Source organism: Aethalodelphis obliquidens, unplaced genomic scaffold, assembly GCF_003676395.1.
Source record: "Aethalodelphis obliquidens isolate GAN/ISIS:26980383/991018 unplaced genomic scaffold, ASM367639v1 scaffold10, whole genome shotgun sequence".
Lineage (NCBI taxonomy): Eukaryota > Metazoa > Chordata > Mammalia > Artiodactyla > Delphinidae > Aethalodelphis > Aethalodelphis obliquidens.
Genome location: NW_020837954.1, coordinates 41,903,728 through 41,925,043, shown reverse-complemented (window position 1 = coordinate 41,925,043; position 21,316 = coordinate 41,903,728). Strand labels below are relative to the sequence as shown.

At 52.7% G+C, this 21,316-nt stretch overlaps 1 protein-coding gene and 1 long non-coding RNA gene across 6 annotated transcripts in view; both read left to right on the top strand.

Moving 5' to 3' along the window:
- The window catches only part of ACTN1 (actinin alpha 1), a 95,960-nt gene that overhangs the window by 32,901 nt on the left and 41,743 nt on the right, over positions 1-21,316 (top strand). For all 5 annotated transcript variants that reach the window (XM_027111597.1, XM_027111595.1, XM_027111596.1 and 2 more), the window contains one exon: positions 19,649-19,763. In XM_027111597.1, coding sequence (XP_026967398.1) covers positions 19,649-19,763 — 115 coding nt within the window. The remainder of the gene's footprint in view (positions 1-19,648; positions 19,764-21,316) is intronic.
- Positions 7-2,777, top strand: LOC113622905 (uncharacterized). The gene is made up of 2 exons (XR_003433717.1): positions 7-258; positions 940-2,777. It is a non-coding gene; the product is annotated as an uncharacterized LOC113622905 (long non-coding RNA).

Here is a 21,316-nt window from a genome sequence, read left to right as displayed (position 1 = left end):
CTGGTGGGCTCCCTAAGCGGGGGCAGGGCTTGTTATTTTGGAAGCGAGCCCAAAGCCAAGGAGCCCTTTCACAAACTCTTCTTTCCCTTCTCTACCCAGAAGGCAAGGTGGTAACGACTTCCTGTTCATTTCCACAGCCCAGAGTTGCCCAAACTCGCCTGATTCTAGGATTCACCCGAGTACCTGTTACTTGTTAAATACCGATTCTCGGCCGCCACCCCAGAACTTCTGAACCAGAATGGCGCTTGTCGGGTTGGGGTCTGTATTTTCATCCTGTTTTATCAGTAGGCCAAGTTGGGAAAACTCGCCTCCCTCAGATTGCCCTCCGGTGGCTGTATCATCTGATCTTCACAAGAGGCCACTGAGGCGGGTCTGAGGCAGGTGTGGCTGCACGCAAAATGGGAGATTTCTAGGTGAGATGGTGAAGTTTAAGGGACAGACCCGAGGTGGTGGTGGTCCGAGCCACTGGTTCCCTCATGGTGGAAACAGAATTAGAACTCAGATCTCCCAGTGCTGTGTGTCCACTGTGCCTGCAGACATTCTAGCAAAGCATGGAAAGGGTGGGGGATGGAGAGAAATGGGGTGACCGGAAAGAGGTGAGTAACAAGACTGCAGTGGTGGCAGAGGGGCATCAGTGGTGCCCTTCTGCTGCCCGTTGTGGCAGGCCTGCAGAGACCAGCCACAGGGACAGGGGTGTAGGGAGTTGGGCTGGAGCCCTTCCCCCACTAAGATACTTCCCCAGGTGTGCCTTCTGAAAATCAGGGCCCAGGCGAGCATGGGCTTTGTCCCAGAGCCACTGGGAGTCAGCAGGTATAAGGAGGTTAGGGGGTGGCCTGGGCCAGGTGCCCGAGCACCTTCCCGGGGCTGTTGGCGGAGTCCTGGAAGTCCTTTGTGCAGGTAGGTCTCCTTCTCCCTCCTTTCCCCTCCTTTTATGATTAGGTCTGGGAAGCCTTCTAGAAGCACAGGCAGGGCTGGCTCCCCTGCTCAGATGGTGGAAGGCGGCGTGTGCGGGGAGAGAGGAACGGGCGTGGCCAAGGCCAGCTGGCCGTGCCAGGTACAGGGGCCCACTGTCTCCCTGCTTCCTTTTTCCCAAGGTTGGCCCGGTCCATTAAAGGAAAACTAGTTTAGGTCCTCTGTATACCACCCCCCTTTCCAGTTTCCCCTTAAGTGGCTCTTAAAGATGCTTTCAGGCTGATTTTCTCCCAGTACTGGTGGAGAGGCTTGGGGAGGGTGGGTGGGAGGCACTGGAATTGCTCCGTTAGGGCGTTCCAGGCTGAGGTGGGCTGCCCTGACTGCACAGCAGCGTCCCTTTTCTACCTGGGGGCTTCGGGAGCTGCTTCTGCCTGGGCGCACCCCCGGAGGGTGATCCGACTGGGCTGGGGTGAGGCGGGCTGGTGCGCAGCGTGAGAGGAAGAGCCCCGCCCCGGGCCGGTGCACGTGATGTGACTTGCTGCTGGGCCCTTGGGAGGGGCCCGAGGGAGGAGAGCCAGGCTGACCGAGCCCGGGGTTAGGAGCCTGGGCTCTGCGCCCGGTTCTCTGGCTCCTCTCGCTGTTTGAGGTGACCTTGTGAGCGTCTCTCTGTCTCAGTTTTCTCCTCTGTAGAATGGGATTAATGATAGCACCTACCTCATAAGGTGGCTGGGGGGGTTAATTGTGTTAATACTGACAGAGCACTTGGGACAGTGAGCTGGGGAGGGCATCCCTGGCCGCTGACCTTCTAATCAGATTGTCAGGCTGAGGACCGGGGGCCTTCTGTAACTGGTGAGTGCTGGAGGTGTCTGGCGGGCAGGGAGCCGCGTTTCAGTGCTTGGCACCCTCACCCATACCGCCTTCCTCGCTTGGCTCAGGTCCAAAACCTGGGTGTGGCCTCTGATCCCTCCCTCCCTCGCTCCCTGAGTATCTCTTGGGTCCACCCACTTCCCTGTCCCCGCCACCACCTCCCTGGTCTGAGCCACCTTTGTCTCTTGCCTGGACCTTTGCGCGGCCCTCTGACTGGTCTCCGCTGCCATTTTGGCCCATCTCGGATCTGCTCGTCATGGTGCAATTAGGAGTCTCTTTCCAAGATGCAGGTATAATTATGTGCAAACTAGTACCTGATTCCTGCATCCACCCTACCCCCACCCCTCAACCCTCAGCTGAAATCAAATAAAACCTCTCCCATTGTTCTCAGGAGACACCATCCTAACATCCTGTGGGACCCCATGCCCCTGCGGTAATGCTGACCTCTGGCACCCCTCTCTTCTCCTCCTGCACCTGCCCCAGTGGCCATTTTCCAGTGGCCTGAGCAGGCCTTCGTCCCTGACCCCTCTGCTTGGGCGGCACCACCCTTCCGACCATCCCGGACCCCACATACGTGCGTTGGGTACCGTCCATCTCGGTTTGCACCTGTTGTTCTGATGTATTTATTAACAGCACCTACCTTTATTTACGAGTGCCCCAGTTTGGATGATAAACTGAGTGGTCCCCCTTTCACATTTACAATCTCTTCATCTAATTAAAATTCCTCAGCTTTAAAAATTCACTGACTTCCTCAAAGTAGTGGTCGGACATACACCCTGGACCAGGTTAGGGACCCGGTTTAGCCTCATGCCTTCAGAACTTTTCCCGTATGCACTGAAGCTCGGCTTGCAAATATATACTTACTGATATGAGTTTTTGATTAACATTTGTCATCCTTGTTAGACCACAGGGTCCTTGATTTAAGGGGCTTCCCTTAAATCTTGGGCTTCCCTGGTGGCGCAGTGGTTAAGAATCCACCTGCCAATGCAGGGGACATGGGTTCGAGCCCTGGTCCGGGAAGATCCCACATGCCGCGGAGCAACTAAGCCCGTGCGCCACAACTGCTGAGCCTGTGCTCTAGAGCCCGTGAGCCACAACTACTGAGCCCATGTGCTACAACTACTGAAGCCTGTGTGCCTGGAACCCGTGCCCCACAGCAAGAGAAGCCACCGCAGTGAGAAGCCTGCGCACCGCAACGAAGAGTAGCCCCCGCTCGCCTCAACTAGAGAAAGCCCGCGCGCAGCAACGAAGACCCAACACAGCCAAAAAAAGAATAAATAAAATAAATTTAAAAAAAATTAATAAATAAGGGACTGTGTCTTTACTTGCCCAAAATGTGACCCCAGTTCCTGACACAGTCAGTGCTCAGTAAGAATTTACTGAATGAGTGAGTGAATGAACGAATGAATGAGTTTACCTTCTCCTGCTTACTGGCAGGGGGAGCCTGGAGCCTGCGTGGGTCAGGAGCATGGGCAGTGGCCTGCCTTGAGGGAAGCTGCTGCCGTCGAGCCAATCCAAGCCCAAACAAGCCGGTTGCCCACGCCCTGGCATACATACCCCCTGACTTGGCTGCCCCTATAATTATTCATGACCTCTCTCAACGGGCTTTGTGTTTGGAAGCCAAAAGAGACAGGAGTTCAAACCCTCTTTCCACCTCCCCAAAACTGAGACTTAGGAGAAAGAGTTGCCTGGCCCATTCTGAATCTCTAGGGAGCCACAAGGTCCAGGACCTTCTCGCATGGCTGGATGTGAGTGCTGGCGTGATTCTCACCCAGTGTCCTGGGCTGCCCTCCCCGGTCCAGGCCCAGGGACTGCTTGGGGACAGCTAGCCGCACACATCCCTGTGTGGTTCTCGGCAGACCTGGGACTGGTGCTGGCCGATTCCTCATTATTCTCCAGCCTGAGCAAAGGTGGAAGGCTTACCTGGAAGAGCCGCAGCCCCCAGCATAGTGGAAAGGGCCCACACATTGGCATCCTGTGGACCCCAGTTCAGATCTCAGCTCTGCCTCTCACTAGCTGTGTGGCTAGGAAGGTTGCTTCCTCTAACCCTCGCTTTCCTCCCCTAACGCAGGATTGTTGAGTGGATTTGCTGAGATGGTGCATACCTCACCCAGTGGAACTAACAGCCCACGTCTTTGAGCAACTCCAAGATCTTATTCTTTCTCTCTTCCCCTCCCCTTGGGGCTCCCAGAGGTCCACTTTGCCTTCTGTGTCCCCATCTTGGAGTTAAGGGCTTAACACGGTACCTTCCTCTGGAACAAGGTTAGGGGGAGGCTGCGGTGCCCTTGGGCAGCCCGTGTTCTCTGCGGCCCCCTCTCCCACTCACTGCACACTTTCTGAGCTTAAGCCCGGTGCTGGGAGACAGAACGGGTGTGGATCTCCAAGCTCCCAGGAGGCTGTGAACACACTCACCCACAGACAGGAGCCCCGTGTCCCACCCCATCCCAGCAGTTAGTTGGCCAGATCTGCCGACAGCTGCACTTCTTCCCATCCTTCTGGAAATGAGGAAGTTTTCACAGACATGTTTCTATTCCTTAGCCTCTGCTCCCTGCTCCTGATTCCCCTGGTGCCCTGTCCCTTGAGCCGGGCTGGCCGTGCTGAGGTGTTGGTCAGGCCCGCTGCGCTGGGCTGCCGACGCCCCAGGTCGCTGATGGGTCTTAGTGGAGGCTGGGAGTGCAGGGACGGTGTTGGGCCACGTCCGCCTGGGCCTGGGTGGGGATTTTCATGGCCCACAGGTTGCCTGTGATTTCTTCAGAAAAGGGTTTTGGGGTTTCTGTGCCGCTTTATAATGTGCTGATCTGTGTCTGTATTTTGGGAGAAGAAACTTTATTTTCCTGGACCTCAGGTGAAGAGAATTGGCTTAATGTGGTCCCTCAGCTCATGGCCCACTTGTGGGTCCACCCACGTGAGGCCACTGTGCGTCCATCACGTTTCACCCCACAGTCTCGCTACGATGGGCACGTAGGGGGTCCCCAACCCCTTCCCTGCCAACACAGCTAACGGAACGATGAACATTCTCCCATGGACCCCCGGGTTCACCATGTGAGGGTTTCTCTGAGAGGAGATTTCCCGGGTGGCTTGTTGGGCAGTACGTGATGAATTTCCTGATGTAGTGCTGGCTTGCTCTCCAGCATGACTGCACAGCCCACACTTCCAGCCAGGCATGAGGGCTGCTGGATTCCTCAGCCACAGCGACATTTGGGGTAATCACCTCTCTAATTGTTTACCAGTCTCTTAGGCGTAAAGGACAAATTATTGTTTTTTTTTGTTTTTGTTTTTGTTTTTTGCGGTACGCAGGCCTCTCACTGTTGTGGCCTCTCCCGTTGCGGAGCACAGGCTCCGGACGCGCAGGCTCAGCGGCCATGGCTCATGGGCCCAGCCACTCCACGGCATGTGGGATCTTCCCGGACCGGGGCATGAACGCGTGTCCCCTGCATCGGCAGACGGACTCTCAACCACTGCGCCACCAGGGAAGCCCCAAATTATGTTTTATATGCAACTAAGGAGGAACTCTTAAAGTGCCAAGCCTCTCTGTTCCCTTCCTCCGTTCAGAGTTCCTGGAACCAGAAACTTCCTCTTAGGCATGGGGTGCTTGCTGTCATGGCTGAGAGTCATGGAGGTTCTCTGCAGAAAGCCCCCCACTCCCCAGGGAGTGGCGGTTTAGAGGGAGTCTGTTAATGCCCCAACCTCCCCACCCCCACCCAGAGTGCACATCACTCGTGGGATTCCTTGCGCCTGGTGATGCTTACACAGCTGCTGGGTTCTGAGGTTGTGCCCCCTGCCGCCTGCTTTCTGCTTCCGCTCTGGCATCCTGAAGGCTCTGGGTTCTCTGGAGCTTTGACCTTTCCCTTGGGAGGCTGCAAGTCTGCCTGCATTCCGGTGTGAGGTCATGTGGTGGTCCCTCGGGAGGGAGGTGGATGACATCATAGCACTGGCATGGGGTCTGGGCTGAGGTCGTCTTACTGAGCTTATGTCCTTGCTTGGGTCAAGGAGCCTAGGGCCAGGGAATGCTGGAGCACAGTGCCGGCTGGTGCATGCTGGCCCAGACTCAAGCACACACTGGGGATGAAGGCGACCTCTGTAACCCCAGGATGGTGCCAGGTGACCACTTAGTACACATGGGCAATTCCACGGGCCCCGAGTAGTTCTCTCTCACTCCTTTCTGTGAACATCCTTTTTCATTTCTTTCTTGTATTTTAATAATGAACTCTAGATATTATTAACAACTTACCATGTGCTTGGCTTTTTGCAAATGTTAGCTCATTGAAACCCCTTAATACCCCAGTGAGAAAGGTATTAACCCCTTTTACAGATGAGAAGACTGAGGTTCAGAAAGGTCAAGAACTTGCTCAGGTCCCAGTGTTACTAAGTGGCAGACCCAGATCACATCCAAGTCATCTGCGCCTAATCCCATCCTCGTAACCATCAAGCCCGTGGTCCTCAGTGGGATCTCTGGACCAGCAGCATCTGTACCACCTGGATTCTTGTGGGAAATGCAATTTCTCTGCCTGTCCAGAACTATGGAATCAGAAATCCGGGGGGGATTCATAAATCAGTTTTAACGAGCCCTCCAGGTGATTTTGATGCACCTTCAAGTCTGAGAACCACCACATGGAGCTATTCTGCTCTCCTTTTTCTCCTTTATTTTTTCTGCCCTGCGCTGGTGTCATTGGGCCAGTCAGTGTAAGCACAGACTTTGGGCCTTGGCTTCTCTTCATGGGTTTCATGCCCACTCTGAGAGGTACAGTGTCTGTCCCTACTGGGTCTGGGGCCTCCAGGAACCCCTCCCAAGTCCCTGAAAGCATTTGATAGAGCTGATATCTCTGCTGCCTCCAGCTGCCAGCCTGGCGACAGTGGCCACCACGGGGGTCAGAGTTCCCAGCACTGTGCCAGAGGAGATGCCTCGAGAGGGCAGGGGTCCCAGCAGTGGACTGTGGGACAGGCCAGAACAGAAGCTCCAGTCCAGCAGGTTATTCAGGGACACAGAGAAGAGACCTGGAAATATTCTTTATCCAAGCAGTGTCTCTTTCCTTCTTGCAAATTTGCAATAATGGTTTGGCCTCTGGAGAGGCCACATGGGGGGCTTGGAGCCTTGTTCCCAGTCAGCAAATCGTGCTCAGTAGAAATGACCCTGGCAGGAGGAGGGGTGCTAGCTGTACTCGATTTTACTTTTTGAGCCCCCACTGTCAGTCAGATATTGTGCTATTTGATTCTTACCATAACCCCAGGAGGGGGCAGATTGATTATTCCCATTTCGCAGATGAGACCATCGAGGCTTCAGGCTGTGAAGTTGAGGGTCACAGCTCAACCATACAGAGGAGTCAGGTTAGATGCTCAAGGCAGCCAGACCACAGCTCCCCATATGTTATGAATACCAGGCTGGGCCAGATTCTTGTCATGCGGGGAAGTTCTCTGTGGGGTTGAGTGGCCCATGGCTCTCAGCATTGTGCCAGAAAAACCAGATGACCTCACATGTGAATGACTTTTCCTTCTTTGGGGAAGGAATGTGTGGGCCATTCCTGTGAGCTGCAGCCCACAAGACCTCTGTGCTGTCAGACCCACAAGGGCCAGGATCCGACTCCAGACATGGGGGAGGTGTCATAGGCAGGTCCAACTGGCCTCTGTAAGTAGTGTCAAGTGTGCCTAGGAGGAGCCAACAGGCCTTTGATGGTTAAGCAGATGTCCTGGGGCGGGACCTGCTCTTCAGAGTAACCACTCCCTGGGGAGGCATCGACAAGGCCAGTGGCACCTAAAGCCCACACAGTGCAGGCCTGGCTCGAGGGCTACATATGCCCGAAGATGAGACCAGACCTCCCACCTTGGAATCTTAGTCTCAGTTACCTCAGTACCTGGAGAGAGCGAGGGTCTGGGGCCTGCCTTTGAGCCTGGTTTCTTGCCAGTGGGCCAAATGGGTAAACAAAACAAAACAAAAACCCCTTGATAAAAGACTTAGTGGGGTTTTTTTTTTTTAATAATAGCTTTATTGAGATATAATTCACGTACTGTACAATTCACCCATTTAAAGTGTACAATGTAAAGTTTTTAGCATAGTCACAGACGTGTGCGGCCATTACCGCAATTTTAGATCATTTTCATCACTTCTAAAAGAAACCCCATCCCCCTTAGCTATCACGCCCCCGCCAGCCCTAAGCTACCACTACTCTATTTCTGCCTCTGTAGATACATGTTTGGGTTTTAACATCCAGTGAGCACTTCGTCTGCATGTGGCACTGGGCTAAGCCTTCTGTTTTAGCTCACACAACCCTCCCTCAGGAGAGCCGCACGGGGTAGACACTCTTTTTTGTCTTTGTCTTACTGATGTGGAGACTGAGGCTCAGCGAGTCCAGGATCCCAAAGGCCATGGTGACAGAGCCGGCCGCGGGCTGGACCATGGCTGTGGCTCTTCGGTCCCCAGGAGAGGCCAGGCTGTGGATGGTGGCAGACTGGCGGGGGCAGCTGATGCTCCTTGGCCAGGAGCTGAGAGGACAGTCCTTGTTTCTTCACTGGAATCTGGCGCCACCTGACTTTTAAAACGGCCCTGAATTCTCTCAGGAGCTCCAGGTTCTGCCTGCACCTGCGGGAAGGCACTGGGGTGCTTTCCAAGGGCCTTGGTGAGAAGGGGTGCCTGGGCCTCGCGGAGGGGCTGGCAGCTCTCCTCTCTCCCACTAGGGTGTGGTCATTAGGTCAGATCACCTCCTAGAATGAGCCGTTTGGCCACCTGTGCTTTGGCCTTGTGGCCTTGGTGACCCTCCGGGCGTCTGGTGCTGTGTCTCCTGAAATGGGCTGCAGGTGGACATGAACCGGAAACACAGGCCCCTGTTCCTCCCACTCCTGTTCTCACCCTGGCCAGGGGCTGGTCTCAGGGTTTCCTCATCAGTCAGTAGGAGAGAAATAACAGACCTCTTTCTTCCCACCTGTAGAGCTCTGTGAATGATTAACTTTGAATAGAAAGGGAATAGGAAGTGAGAGCAGTAGGACAGAGAACAGTTATGAGGCTCCTGCCCTTTTCTGACGGCTGGCTATTTTGCTTCCACTGCCCTCATTCTGACAACAACCCCACAAACTTGTGATATTATGTATCCCCATTTGTCAGATGAAGTAATTGAGGCCTAGACAGGTTCATGAAAGCCACACAGCCACTGAGTGACAAAGGCCGGCTGGATTAACGTTTCTTAAGCATCTGTTGCGCACAGAGCACCAGACCGTCTCTAAGTACATGAGATCTAATTTGGTCCTCTTCAATGCTGTGCCGTCATAGATCTTGTTATCCCCATTTTACAGATGGGCATCCTGAGGTTGAGATGGAGAATCCTGTACAAAGAGACAGAGCTAATGAGAGGTGGAGGCCGGGGGCCCAGCTCTTAACAGTTACAAAGTCCAGCTCTTTTGGGAGCCTCCAGCCACCTGCCTCTGAGTTTCCAGGGCCCCAACATTCGCATGGTTTTGGGGGCCAGCGGTTAGAGAGGTGCCCTTTCAGAGCAGAGGAAACCGCCTGGTGGTTCAGCACCACTCCCAGGGGTGGAAAGTAAACAGATCTGGGTGGAGATGTTCTTGAGGACTCTGCTTTTCATCTGTGAGTGAACCAGCTGACTGCTTGCTTTGAAAGGCTGGCAGCCAGCCCTTGATAAGTTAACCAGATACTTCTATTTACGTTACCGGAACACTGGGCATCTGAGATCACTGCTGGCAGGCCTTTGCTTAGACAAACCACCCAGTGCCCACGCCCTGGCCAGGCTGGCCACGTGCGGGGGTCAGAGGGACTCCACGGTGGCCTGAGGGAGAGAGAGTGCTCCCGGGCTGGTCCACAGTGACCTCCCCCGGGCCAGCAAATGCTGCAGAGACCTTGGCCCTGAGCTCTCAAGGGGCCCTGGCCTGACGCTTGCACATGGTGGCCAAGAGTGGCAGAGGAGGGTGGGCTGTGACTGACAGCCATGGCAGGGCGCCCGCCCAGAAGGGTGTGGAGATCGCAGGGCCCCTGAACTGATTTCTCAGTTGATGAGCCTAGACCAGGACCAGGGAGGGGAAAGTCATCCGATGAGAAGCCAGCTTGTACAGGAAGCCCTGTACCACCTTCCAGAGGCTTAGAAACTTGCTTGGGGTTTTCTGGGCCACTGGGCCGGGCGGTACTGCCCTTCATCTCCCCCCACAGTTAGCAGTTTGCTGTCTGTTGGGGTGGACATGTGGGTGTAATTGCTGCTTTATCTTCATGTCCTGGTCCCTAATTATGACTTTGCTTATAATAGTTTACACTGATAAGGCACTTCAAAGTTTTTCACAACCCTTTCTCTATATGATATTTTCTTCTATTACTAATTCTTTTAAATAGATGGAAGAATTTTTCCTTTTTCATCTCTTCCTATTCTTTTAAAATTTGAAAACATTTGTTTTTTCCCCCCGAGAATTCATGGGCCCTAACCCCCCCATCCCAAGTCATCCCAGAGAAATGGGAAGTTCCCTCTATCCCATCCAGAGGTCTGACTCAGCAGATAAACATATACACAGACTTTTCTTAGATTTGCATGGCTTTTTGTTTGTTTGTTTTAACAGATGATGACTGCACATGGTATAAAATTCCAAGGAAACAGAAGGGTATTCTGTGACAAGAAAACGCCCCACCCTCCCCTGTCAGGAGCCTCCTAGCTCCCCTCCCTGGAGGCAGCCACGTGCCAAGTCCTGTGTGTCCTTCCAGGGATATGCTGGCATAAAGCTTTTATGGACTGTCCAGCAAACTAATAACAGGTGTCTTTTGGTGAGGGGTAGGCGGTCTTGAGACCGAAACCCTGATCACGCGTTGAGCCGTTGAGGTGAAACTGCCCCTGTGGGATTTATTGGCCTCTGACAAGGAGCAGAGCCCATCCATCGCAATCACCCCTACATGGGAGCTGAGGATTGACCCTGGGTCCTCTACTTGGCCGTGTCTTTTACTTTCGCACGTTATGATGGGACGAGTTGCTGGGCTCTGACCTGCAGGGTCCGGGACGCATTTGGGGTTACACAGCTGGAAGGGGTTGAGGTGATACATACGAGGTCACACGCATGCCTGGCTGAGCCAGGGCAGAGCCCAGGTTTCCTGACCCCTGTGCTCCGAACAGTAACTCCCCTGGAGTGAACCGGGGCTGGTGTCGAGTGTCAGGATCCCAGGGGAGCAGGAGGATGTGCCTGGGAGAGGTGTGGTCAGCCCGCGAGCCTGGGGCCTGGTGGCCAGCGAGGTGGCAGTGCTGCTCCCTCCACCCGCTGAGCCGGCCTCATTTTGGCTGCAGGTGGGTTGTCTTGTTTACTCAGGACCAATGGAGAGGTCAGCCAGGTGCGGATGGCCTGGATTGTGCGCTGAGGGGGAGTACGCGTCACAGAGGAGTGCTAGCAGGGAGAAGGGCAGGGAGGAGATGGGGATTGCCAATCACATTTGCAGCCGGCTGGGCAAGGAAAGAAAGTCATTGCAATTCAGTTACAGGAGCACAGGCACTGCTTGCGTCAGGATGGGTTTTGTTTCCATCGTTTTCTCCCGTTCCTGTGATCGCTCACATGGTTTTAAGCCTGTGGTACATACAGTTTTGTATCCTGCGTTCTTGGTAATTACATATCAGCCTTTTCCCATCATAATATATAGTTTCAGAACCCATCATTTTGGCCATCTAGTGTTCCATTAAGTGGATGAACCATAATTTATTTAACTAATTCTTTATTAATAGAATTTGGGGCTATTTCTAATTGTTTCCTCTCCAGTAATGCTGGCGAGGATGTCTTTGTGCCCGTGACCCTTCTCTTTCTTGAGCGATATTTACCCAGGATAGTGTCCCAGCATTGGGCTAAAGGTTATGCCCGTTTTAGCTCCCCTCGGCGAGTTGCCTTCCACCGGAGTTGTACCGAACCAGCCAGCCTGCTGTGACGTGTTGCGGCTTGGCCACTGTACCCACCCTTTGATGGGAATTAGCAGAAACTTATTTTTGCAGATGTAATAAATGAAAATTGGTACCTTCGTTTGAACTCACAAAACATGGTGGTGTGTGCACGTGTGTGTGTGTGTATGGGGGGGGACGCACATCTGGTTGCCGTCCCTGTTGACAGGTGTGGGTCCTTGATCAGCCCAAACAAGGAGAGCTCCTGTGGCCCCTCACGGAACATTCTCTCAGTTTTTGCTAGCAGATTCCCCGATGGCAGACGCCGGTGGTGGTCTGCGAGGAGTGTGAACCGTGCTGGGCACAGCTGTCTGCTTACGTTAACACACCATTCGTTCCTGTGTGGTGACTCTTTTGTTAGGAGACTTAGAAAGTTTTCACGTGTTCCCACTGTGGAACCAGAGACCCTGTCAGTCTTAATTCAGATTTATCCTGCCCCTATCTTTTGAGGGGCTGTGGGATGTCTTATTTTTAAGTTGGACCAGCATTTAAAAATGAGAAGACTCGGGGGCTTCCCTGGTGGCGCAGTGGTTGAGAGTCTGCCTGCCGATGCAGGGGACATGGGTTCGTGCCCCGGTCTGGGAAGATCCCACATGCCGTGGAGCGGCTGGGCCCGTGAGCCTGCGCGTCCGGAGCCTGTGCTCCGCAACGGGAGAGGCCACAACAGTGAGAGGCCCGCGTACCGCAAAAAAAAAAAAAAAATGAGAAGACTCACATGAAAGTCCAGATTTCTGGCTCCCCTTCATTGGAGGTCTGACACCTGAGGACGCACGTTCCCATATGAGCCAAGGAGAGACGCCTCCCGTCCCCTCACCACACCTGCCCTGATACCGAGATTGTGTCCTACCTGCCATTATCACCGTGTATGCTCTGTACCGGTTCTCTGTGCCCATGTTGCTCTCCTGAGTGGAAACCCAAAGGATAAGCCCGAGAGGGCCACTGTTTCAAGAGAAATCCATGAGCGCACATGGAGGCAAGGGCGCTCGCCAGTCCCACTTTCCGTACACTTTCCCCTTTGGCCTTTTATTAAACCTCTTGTGGCTTAGTTTTCTCATCTGTAAAATGGGGAAAATAATAGCACCTGCCTTGTAATGTTGTTTTGAAGATGGAGTTACGGGGGGTAAAGCACTCAGAAGAGGGTCTAGCAAGAGCACCTGCTGTTATTATTATGATTATTGTTAATGGCATATGTGCTTGTCTTCTCCAGACTAGATTCTCAACCAGGGGTGATTTTTGGTTGTCACAACTTGAGGTGGAGGATGTTACCTGCATTTAGTGGGTAGGGTCCAGGAATGCTGCTAACCATCCTATCTGTGATGCATAAGAAAGGCCCCAAACCCTTAACAAAGAAGTAACTAACCCAAAATATCCATGGTATTGAGGTTGAGAAACCCTGCTCAGACATTTGAGTGTGTGACTCTTGGTGTAACTGAACTCTTCAAACACATCTCTAACCCAGCTTTTCAAGGGCTACCTTGGGCTCTCGAAGAATCAGCATTATAAGGGACCTACTTAGCTCAGCCCCCAGGGGGAGCTTGAATCCTCTCCCAGCACCCTCACCAAACACATGCCTTTGGTGGGTAATGCACTGTATACCCAGTGTTTGGTCTGTTCTTTATTACATTGAACTCTAGTCTTCCCTGCAGCTTCCTATCCTTGATCCTAGTAATAGTAGCTACCATTTATTGAGCCTTATGTGTGGGTGATTGTACTTAGCACTTGCCATGTGTTGCTGCACTGATCCACACCACCCTTCGAGGCAGGTTCTATTATTATACCCATTTTACAGATGTGGAGATTGAGGGTTGGAGAAGTGACATCACTTGCCCAAGTTTACTCAGGGCCAGAGATGGGATTAGATCCAGGTGAGTCTTGCTCTAGAATCCACGTTCCTCACCATTACTATCTGCCTTGTTCTGCCTGGGGCTTCACTCAACAAGTTTATTCGCTCGTCCATGGGAGGGTCTTTCAAATATTTAGGATGAGTCCCTGAGTCCACTCTTCTCTCTTCCTGGTCAAAGAGCCCCAGTTCCCAGAATTCTCCTCAAAGACATGTTTCTGATCTGCTTACCATCCAGAACGATCTCCCACCTCTGGACAACCAGCTACCTGCCTCGGGGCTATGCTCCCTTTGCCTCTCTCCATCACGCTGCCCCCAGAGAAGCTGCCCATCCCATGCCCATCCCATGCCAGTTGATGGTCCATCAACTCAAGGCTCTCTGTGCCAGTGCTGACCAGAGTCACCGTGGTTCCCTCTGGGTGGTGTTTTCACTTCACAGTGACCTGTTTTTCAGCGACATGCCACAAGATTCAGCCCACCTGACTGCCCTTGGTTCTGCTGTTCCCTTCCAGCACCCCACGCACACCTGCACCTGAAATCCACGTCATCCTGGTGGAGCAGAAAAGTATATGGGACTGGGAGTAAGGAGGCCAGGTTGTGAACATACCCAGCTGTGTGGCCTGGGAAAAGTCACTCACCCTCTCTGGTCCATGTGTCCTCAGTTGTAAAGTGAGGGTTTTGGCTCACTGAGAGTTTTGGCTCAGGTGTGCCAAGCATCTCTTCCAGCTCTAACATTCTTTGATGACATGTGTTGGACAGCATGAACTTGTAATAGTTATCTCTAATTGTTGTGGTACCAGTAATGATAGGTAATTATGGAGCAGTCACTGTGTTCCAGACCTTCTTTTCCGTGTTTTAAGTGGGTTATCTTATTGAATTCTCCACCAACCCCATGCTGTCATTACCCCATTTTACAGACTGTGCCTTGAGGCAGAGCCATGTTGACTCACTTGCCCAAGGTTACCCCCTGGTTAGAAGCTGATGGACTGGGGTTTGCCTTATCTTCTTCAGAGTGATTGAATCCTTTCAGGCTTTTGGATTCTTGCTATGTGGAGTGATTTTTATTTTTAAATCAAAGAAATAAAAAAAACGATTTTGCCACACCTTGCGGCTTGTGGGATCTTAGTTCCCCAACCAGGGATTGAACTCACGCCCTTAGCAGTGAAAGCACGGAGTCCTAACCACTCGACTGCCAGGGAATTCCCTCTGTGGAGTGATCTTAAGCAAGTCCTGTGATCTTCCTGTGCTCAGCATCTTGTGTTTTAACCACTCCCTCCTCCCACCAAGGTCAAGGCTCTGAATGCCACTTGACTTCAAAAGCTCAGCACCTGCGTCATGCTTATGGGGTAATCCTCTGTACCCCAGATCAGCTGAGTGTGATTATTCAGACATCTTTTAGAATCTAAAATTTAGATAATAATGATGACGGTAGTGACTATTTCTTACACACTTAATGTATTTCAAACACATTAATATTATATTATCGTTATTAATATAAATTAACAATATTAATATGTTAACATTATCTTTTTCCCTAGTTTTTTCGGTTGTGGTAAAATGCACTATATTATTATTTAATCTTCACTGCAGTCCTGCCTGGCAGGTGCTGTTGTCTCTAGTTTACAGTGTGAAAACTGAGGCTCAAAGAGGCCTGTGTGGCTGAAGTCGCGTTCTAGTGCATATGAGCTGGGGAGCAGGGAGAACATGTTCTCAAAAGCCACTTGCCTTCTTAACACATTTTAAAGGAAATATAGGGAATTCCCTGGTGGTCCAGTGGTTAGGATTCAGTGCTTCCACTGCCTGGGGCCTGGGTTTGATCTCTGGTTGGGGAACTAAGATCCTGTAAGCCACTTGTGGCAGCCAAAAAAAAAGGAAATATATGGATAGGATACTTGTTAAAGATATAATGGAAAGCCCTTAGAGGATTCTGTGTGAAAGCAGGACTGTGAGACCCACAGAGAAGGTAGACGAAGATGCTTCTCTCTCCATCAACTCCATGGACCTTGGCCCAGCTCAAGTGTCCTGTACTCCCTCACCCCCTGTTGGGTTGGAGCCTGGCCTGGCCCATTTGTAACCTTGGGCTACAGTACTGGATAGTTAAACTGTGTCTCCTTAAAATCACCTTCATGCCAGATTAAACATGGGTAGATGCTTCAAGGTCAGTGAGCAGTTGAACAGGAGTCTGGGTTCTCTGCCAGCCCCTCCCTCTCTGTCCAGGGCCTTCCGAGGCTGTGCAGTGGGGCTGGAGGTAGGTGAAGTGCGGAGAGAGGCTGGTGAGAAGAGACCTAAGCTAGCCCTCACTGTAGCTCTGGGAGCACTTCCAGCATGGTGCCCAGGCCCTTTTTCCTGAGACCTGTCTGCACACCCGAGCTCATTCTGCAATGAGAGTGGGTCCACGGAAGGCCCATCAGTTCCTCCTATCTCCTTAGGATCCCCTGACGGGGCTCTTGGGGCAAGCGGAAGGTCAGATAGGGCAGGGCCTGGTTGGGAGTGAGGCAACAAGATGCCACCTGCCCTTTATTTGAATGAGGCTGGACCGTAACCCTGCTGGGGTAGCACTGCCCACCATGCTGGGGCATCTGGGCTGGAGGCCGTGGGGCCAGGGTCTCTAGCCATGGGCATCCCTTGTGGCTGTTTGCTTTTCCTCCTGCTAAGGGGCAGGTGTCCCCCTCTGTCATAATGTGGGAGCTCAGGCTTCAAGTCTAGGGCCTGCCTGTGCCGGAGGAGAGAGCATGGCTGTGCGGTGTACGTGGAGGACCTCGCTCCTGACCCTGCCGTCTCCCCTCTCAGGCCCCAGTCAGCCTCCTCTGCTGGGGATCCACAAGGCCACGGTCAAAGTCACAAGCTTTCTACCCCCATACCGCAGCTTGAGCCCCCTCCGTATAACACATCAGCACCTGTTCAAAGAAAAAGAGTCCCCAGACACAAGCTGTCATCTTGGGGACACAGCGCAGCACTTGCCAGGGTGGAACCCAGGACGGAGTTTAGTGGCTGGAGGCCGGGGGAAGGGTGTGGGCTGGGAGCATGGGGGGCCAAGTCCTCTGAGCCCCTTCCCCCGGAGCTTCCAGGGGAGCTAGCTTTTCTCCTCCCTCCTACCATTTATGGAGCTCGTGTTACGTGGTAGGCACTTTATAAATATTTTCTAGTTAATCTGCCTGACTTTTATAGCGTGCTGTTACTATCCCTGTTTTGCTGCTAAGGAACCCGAGGTTTAGGGAGGTGAGTCGGCAGGTCTCACCTGCAGACTGGTAAAGAGTGGGTCTGAGCGCCGAACCGGATCTGGTGCCCCCCCAAGTGCATGTTCTTAATCACTGAGTTACCCTTTCCTCCATGACCTGAGCTTCGAGCTGCTTGCTGGGGAGGTGGCAGAGGCCCCTTCATAGCAGCCACCTGTAGGGGCCGGGAAGGGGGCTTGGGGTTTTAACCAAGTGCAGCCCCTGAGGCCTCAGAGGCAGGGCTTTGTGTGGGTGTCTGAGCGAACACAGGTGCGTGTCAGCCTCCAGGGCTCTGGGACTGGCTTCTCCAGGAAATGGGGCTGGCTGTTTTCAACAGCACTTTTCCTCTTGCAAAAGTGGTACCTTTTTACCCACGTGGCCTCTTCCTCTTTTCTCTCACCCCATCCCCTCTCCACGACTGGGTGGTTAAACAGATTTCACAGCCCCTCCAGCTGCGGGGGTCTGGGGATTCCCACCAGGACCCCGGCCCCACTGGACCTGAAAACTATCCCTTTGAGCTGCTGGGGTGACCCACTTCCTGCCAAGTCAGCAGAAAACCCCAGGCAGAAGCTGAGTGTGGGCCTGGGAGGGAGATGAGAGTAACGTGCTGTGGAAATGCAAGATAGTGGTAGATGACCACCCCCCTCCATCAGCGTACAGTGTGATGACACCCGGGTAGAAGTGCATATACAGGCACATGACAGCTGGGAGAGAATAAGGAACTACAAACAAATTCATATTTATTTTAAAGATTTAAAAATTCTTTAGTATTTTTTACATCAAAAAATTGACAGCACAGTGAAAATAAAAACTAAGTAGGCTGTCATCCCCTGCTAGGTTTGCAATGCCAACACGAGAGGAAGGGGACCTGGTAGATACTCTCTCTTGCCCTGCTTCATCCCCTTTCCTCTGAGCTGTCTTCCTCTTCCAGAGGGTCTCTGAGAGCGCTGTTTGGCCCATCACCCTCCTGCACTGATACCATCCAGGTGTGGTTGGATCGTCCAGGACCCTCCCACTTTGCATGCGTTCTCACTTTTACATCCACTAGAATGTCCGTTGCACAGGGCAAGGAATTGTGTTATTTTGTTCACTGCTGCATCTATGACTCTGTGCCCCGAGACTTTAGGGTGAGTCCAGGTGTGAAGCTGACCGGTGGCCACCATGCAGTGGGATACGGGCAATGATAAAGAGGGGTTGCAGGGTGCCGTGGGCTCACACATCAGCCCAATGTGGCGGTGGCTATCAGGAAAGCTTTCTGGAGGAGGTGATATCTTAGCCCAGTCTTAGAAGAAGAGTGTGAGTTAGCCAAGCATGACATAAAGGACACGCCAGGCTGAGGAATCAGTGTATGTCCCCTGCCCACCCCCAAGCTGTGTGCCAGGCTTATGAAAGCTTTGGGACAGCACACGCACATCCCTCTTGTCTATCATGGGTGTGGGCTGGCCTAGAGTGGAGCTGTGTTTGCAGGGAGAGAGAAGTACCCTGTGTTGCTGAGTTTCTAGTGAGGTATGATTTAAGAATGAGGCCCAGTGTTGGAGGGGTGTCATAGTGCAGCCCCCTGTCCCCACCTCGTGTGGGCTGCCGTCTCGCCTTCTTGCCCACAGGCTCGTCAACTGTTGGTTTATAAGCCTACGTGGCCATTTCTTCTCCCCAGTACTCACTGCCGTGGCACTGCGCACTTCTCCTGCCCATTTATTGCCACTTCACTTTGGAGTTCCCCAGGGCAAGAGGACGTGGTGGTCGGGTCACGAGTCTGGGGACCTTTCCGAAGAGGGGGAGTATTTCCAGGGTGGTTGCTTGCTGTTATGAGAAATAACACTGTCACCACTGCCACTTTGCAGGACAGGTGGGGAGAGAGCTGGCTGGCCCTGCTGTGGGGGACTGAAGGTTGGCTTTTGAGCCCCCGTGTAGTTGAGAGTACCATTTGGTGCAGAGGAGTCTTGAGTTGCCAAGGAATAGATTGGATCTAAAGTAAGAGAGCTCTTCTCTCTGTTTGTGACAGCTGGGGAGAGACACTTGCCCAAGTTCTGTTTGGATGGGCGAGCGAAATGGAAGTGCATGCTGTTTATTTCTCACGTTTGTTGAGTCACGCTGTTCCTTGTGTGAGCCACCAGAGGGTGCTGTTGGCGCAGGATAGCTTGGCCTGCCTGATGGCTTAATACAGAAGCTTCAAGGTGGCTGCTCTCTCCCCACAGATCAGAAAATTACAGCGCTGCTGGTCTTTCATTTAGTCTTCTGACGGTCCCTTTTTGAAATTCTTGCTCTTACTTTTGCATCTTAAGATGCCTCCACCTCCCACCCCAAATACACACACATACACCATGGGGGTACTTACTTCTCTCTCTTTATTCTGACACTGCCCCTCTGAACTCTGTCCCCAACAAAACTGATTAATTTTCCTTTAGCTAGCTGCCAGATGGACAAGGATTTAATAAACTTATTTCCCCTAAGGTGTCAATGAGGCTTAATACTTTACCCCTGGGGTCCTCGACCTTGTAACTGTGAAGATCGAAACTACGCCTTATAATCTAAGAGGTGAACTGCTAAGAATGGAATTGTGCCACTTCTCAGTATGGGTGGGTATGATGTTTCGGGAAGAAGGTTGGGAGGGGAGCTGTTAAAGGAAGGTGCCCACCCATGCCACTGGCCCTGCAGGGCGGCCCCTCAGCTGTTGCCCTGCGATGAGGTGAAGGAGACTGCGGAACAACCACGCTGAGAGGTTTTATGGGCTCTGCTGTGTGGGTTTCTCACCCTTTATGGTTAGATGTCTTGACCAACAAGGATGACAACACCAGCCTGCCCAACACCTTATACAGAACAACTGGAAAAAGGGCGTGAGACAGACGGGTCCTAAGGGCCTCAGAGACCATGTGGCTTGTGGGAGAGACTGACCACTTGCTCTTCTTTCCTTTGCGCAGACGTTTACAGCATGGTGCAACTCCCACCTCCGGAAGGCAGGGACGCAGATCGAGAACATCGAGGAGGACTTCCGGGATGGCCTGAAGCTAATGCTACTGCTGGAGGTCATCTCAGGTGAGCTGGACCACTGGCCTTGGGAGAGCCAGAGCAGGGGTGCGGTGATGCCAGAGGCGTGGGGCCTCCGTGGCCCAGGATCAGGCACCGCCCCCTGGGTTCTGCCACTTTGGGAATGCTGCCCTGACACCTCTGCGTCTGCTCTGTCCTTGGCTATGGTAGCTTTGGGTGTCTTGAAAAAAGTTGGGGGTGACGTGTGAATTCAGACAAGGAGACTGAGTTTGGTCCTGGCCCTGCTGCCAACTACCTGTGTGCCCTCGGACAAGTCACCGCCTTTCTGCCTCAGCATCCTCATTTGCATAAAGAGGGGTTTGAAGGATGGTCTCTGAGGTCTCTTCTCCAAATGCTGGGACTCTGTGGTCAAGAAAGCAACCATGGCTGACCATCTCCAAACACTGGCTCCACTGCTACCTGTATCCAGGTGATTCCAGTCCCTTATCCAGCCCCCAGCTTGGAATTTGGGTGTCCAGATATCCGGAGGGACAGCTCCTCGCCAATGCATATCTCCTCTTTCTTATGAATGCCTGTCCTCCACCATCCCTTAAAGGTTGGAGGGCCCGAGATTCTAGCTTATGCACTGGAGGGTCTTGGCTGCTTTCTCCACTTTACCTTCCACCTTGCCGCCGGTCCTAGGCTAGTCTCAGGCCAGCCTTCTCCCTGGAGCCTCCTTTTAAATACTGCGTCGCACTGGGCATCTTCCCCCACATGTGCCCCAGGGTTCAATGCCTTTGCTCTTTGGCATTCAAGTTTCATTCATTCTGTTTCCTTCTATTATCCTTCTTTTACCTCTGCTACCTCATGGTGTCAGTGCGCCTGCGTCAGCTGTCACCTAGATAATGTCCAGAGGCCTTTGACCCCTCCTCCCAGCTTCTCCCTTCCCACCGCCCTCCGTTACCCACACGCAGCCAGAGGGTCCGTCCAACGGCCCAAATATGGTCACGCTGTTCCCTGCTTGAAACTTTTCATTGCCTCTCTGGGGCTTTGCGCCTGCAGCCCACATTCCTTAGCATAGCTAGCAGGATCCTTCATGAGCTGGCACCTGCTGTGTTTTCAACTAACTATTCCCCACAATGTGTCAGACTTCAGACCCTCTGCCACACTGGGGGCACACGCAGTCCTCCCCAGACGGCACGCTCTCTGTTTTCTGTGCTTTTGCACAAGCTCCGACTGCCTTCCCCCACTCCCCAATACTTGAAAATATTTTCATTGCAGGTGAAATCTGTGGGGTGGGGTGGGGCGTGTGTGTGTGTGGTAAGATATACGTAACATAAAATTTACCATTTTGATCGTTTTAAAACGTACACAGAGGCATTAAGTACATTCACATTGTCGTGCAACCATCACCACCACCCATCTCCAGACTTTTTCAGTATTCCACACTGTGGCCCCATGCCATTCAATGCCAGCTCCCCGTTCCCTTCTCCCTGCCGCAGCCCTGCCCACCACCATTCTGCTTTCTGTCTCTGTGAACTTGATTCACAGATTCTGTTCTAGGTTCCTCGTATTAGTGGAATCATAGTATTTGTCCTTTTGTGACTGGCTTATTTCATTTA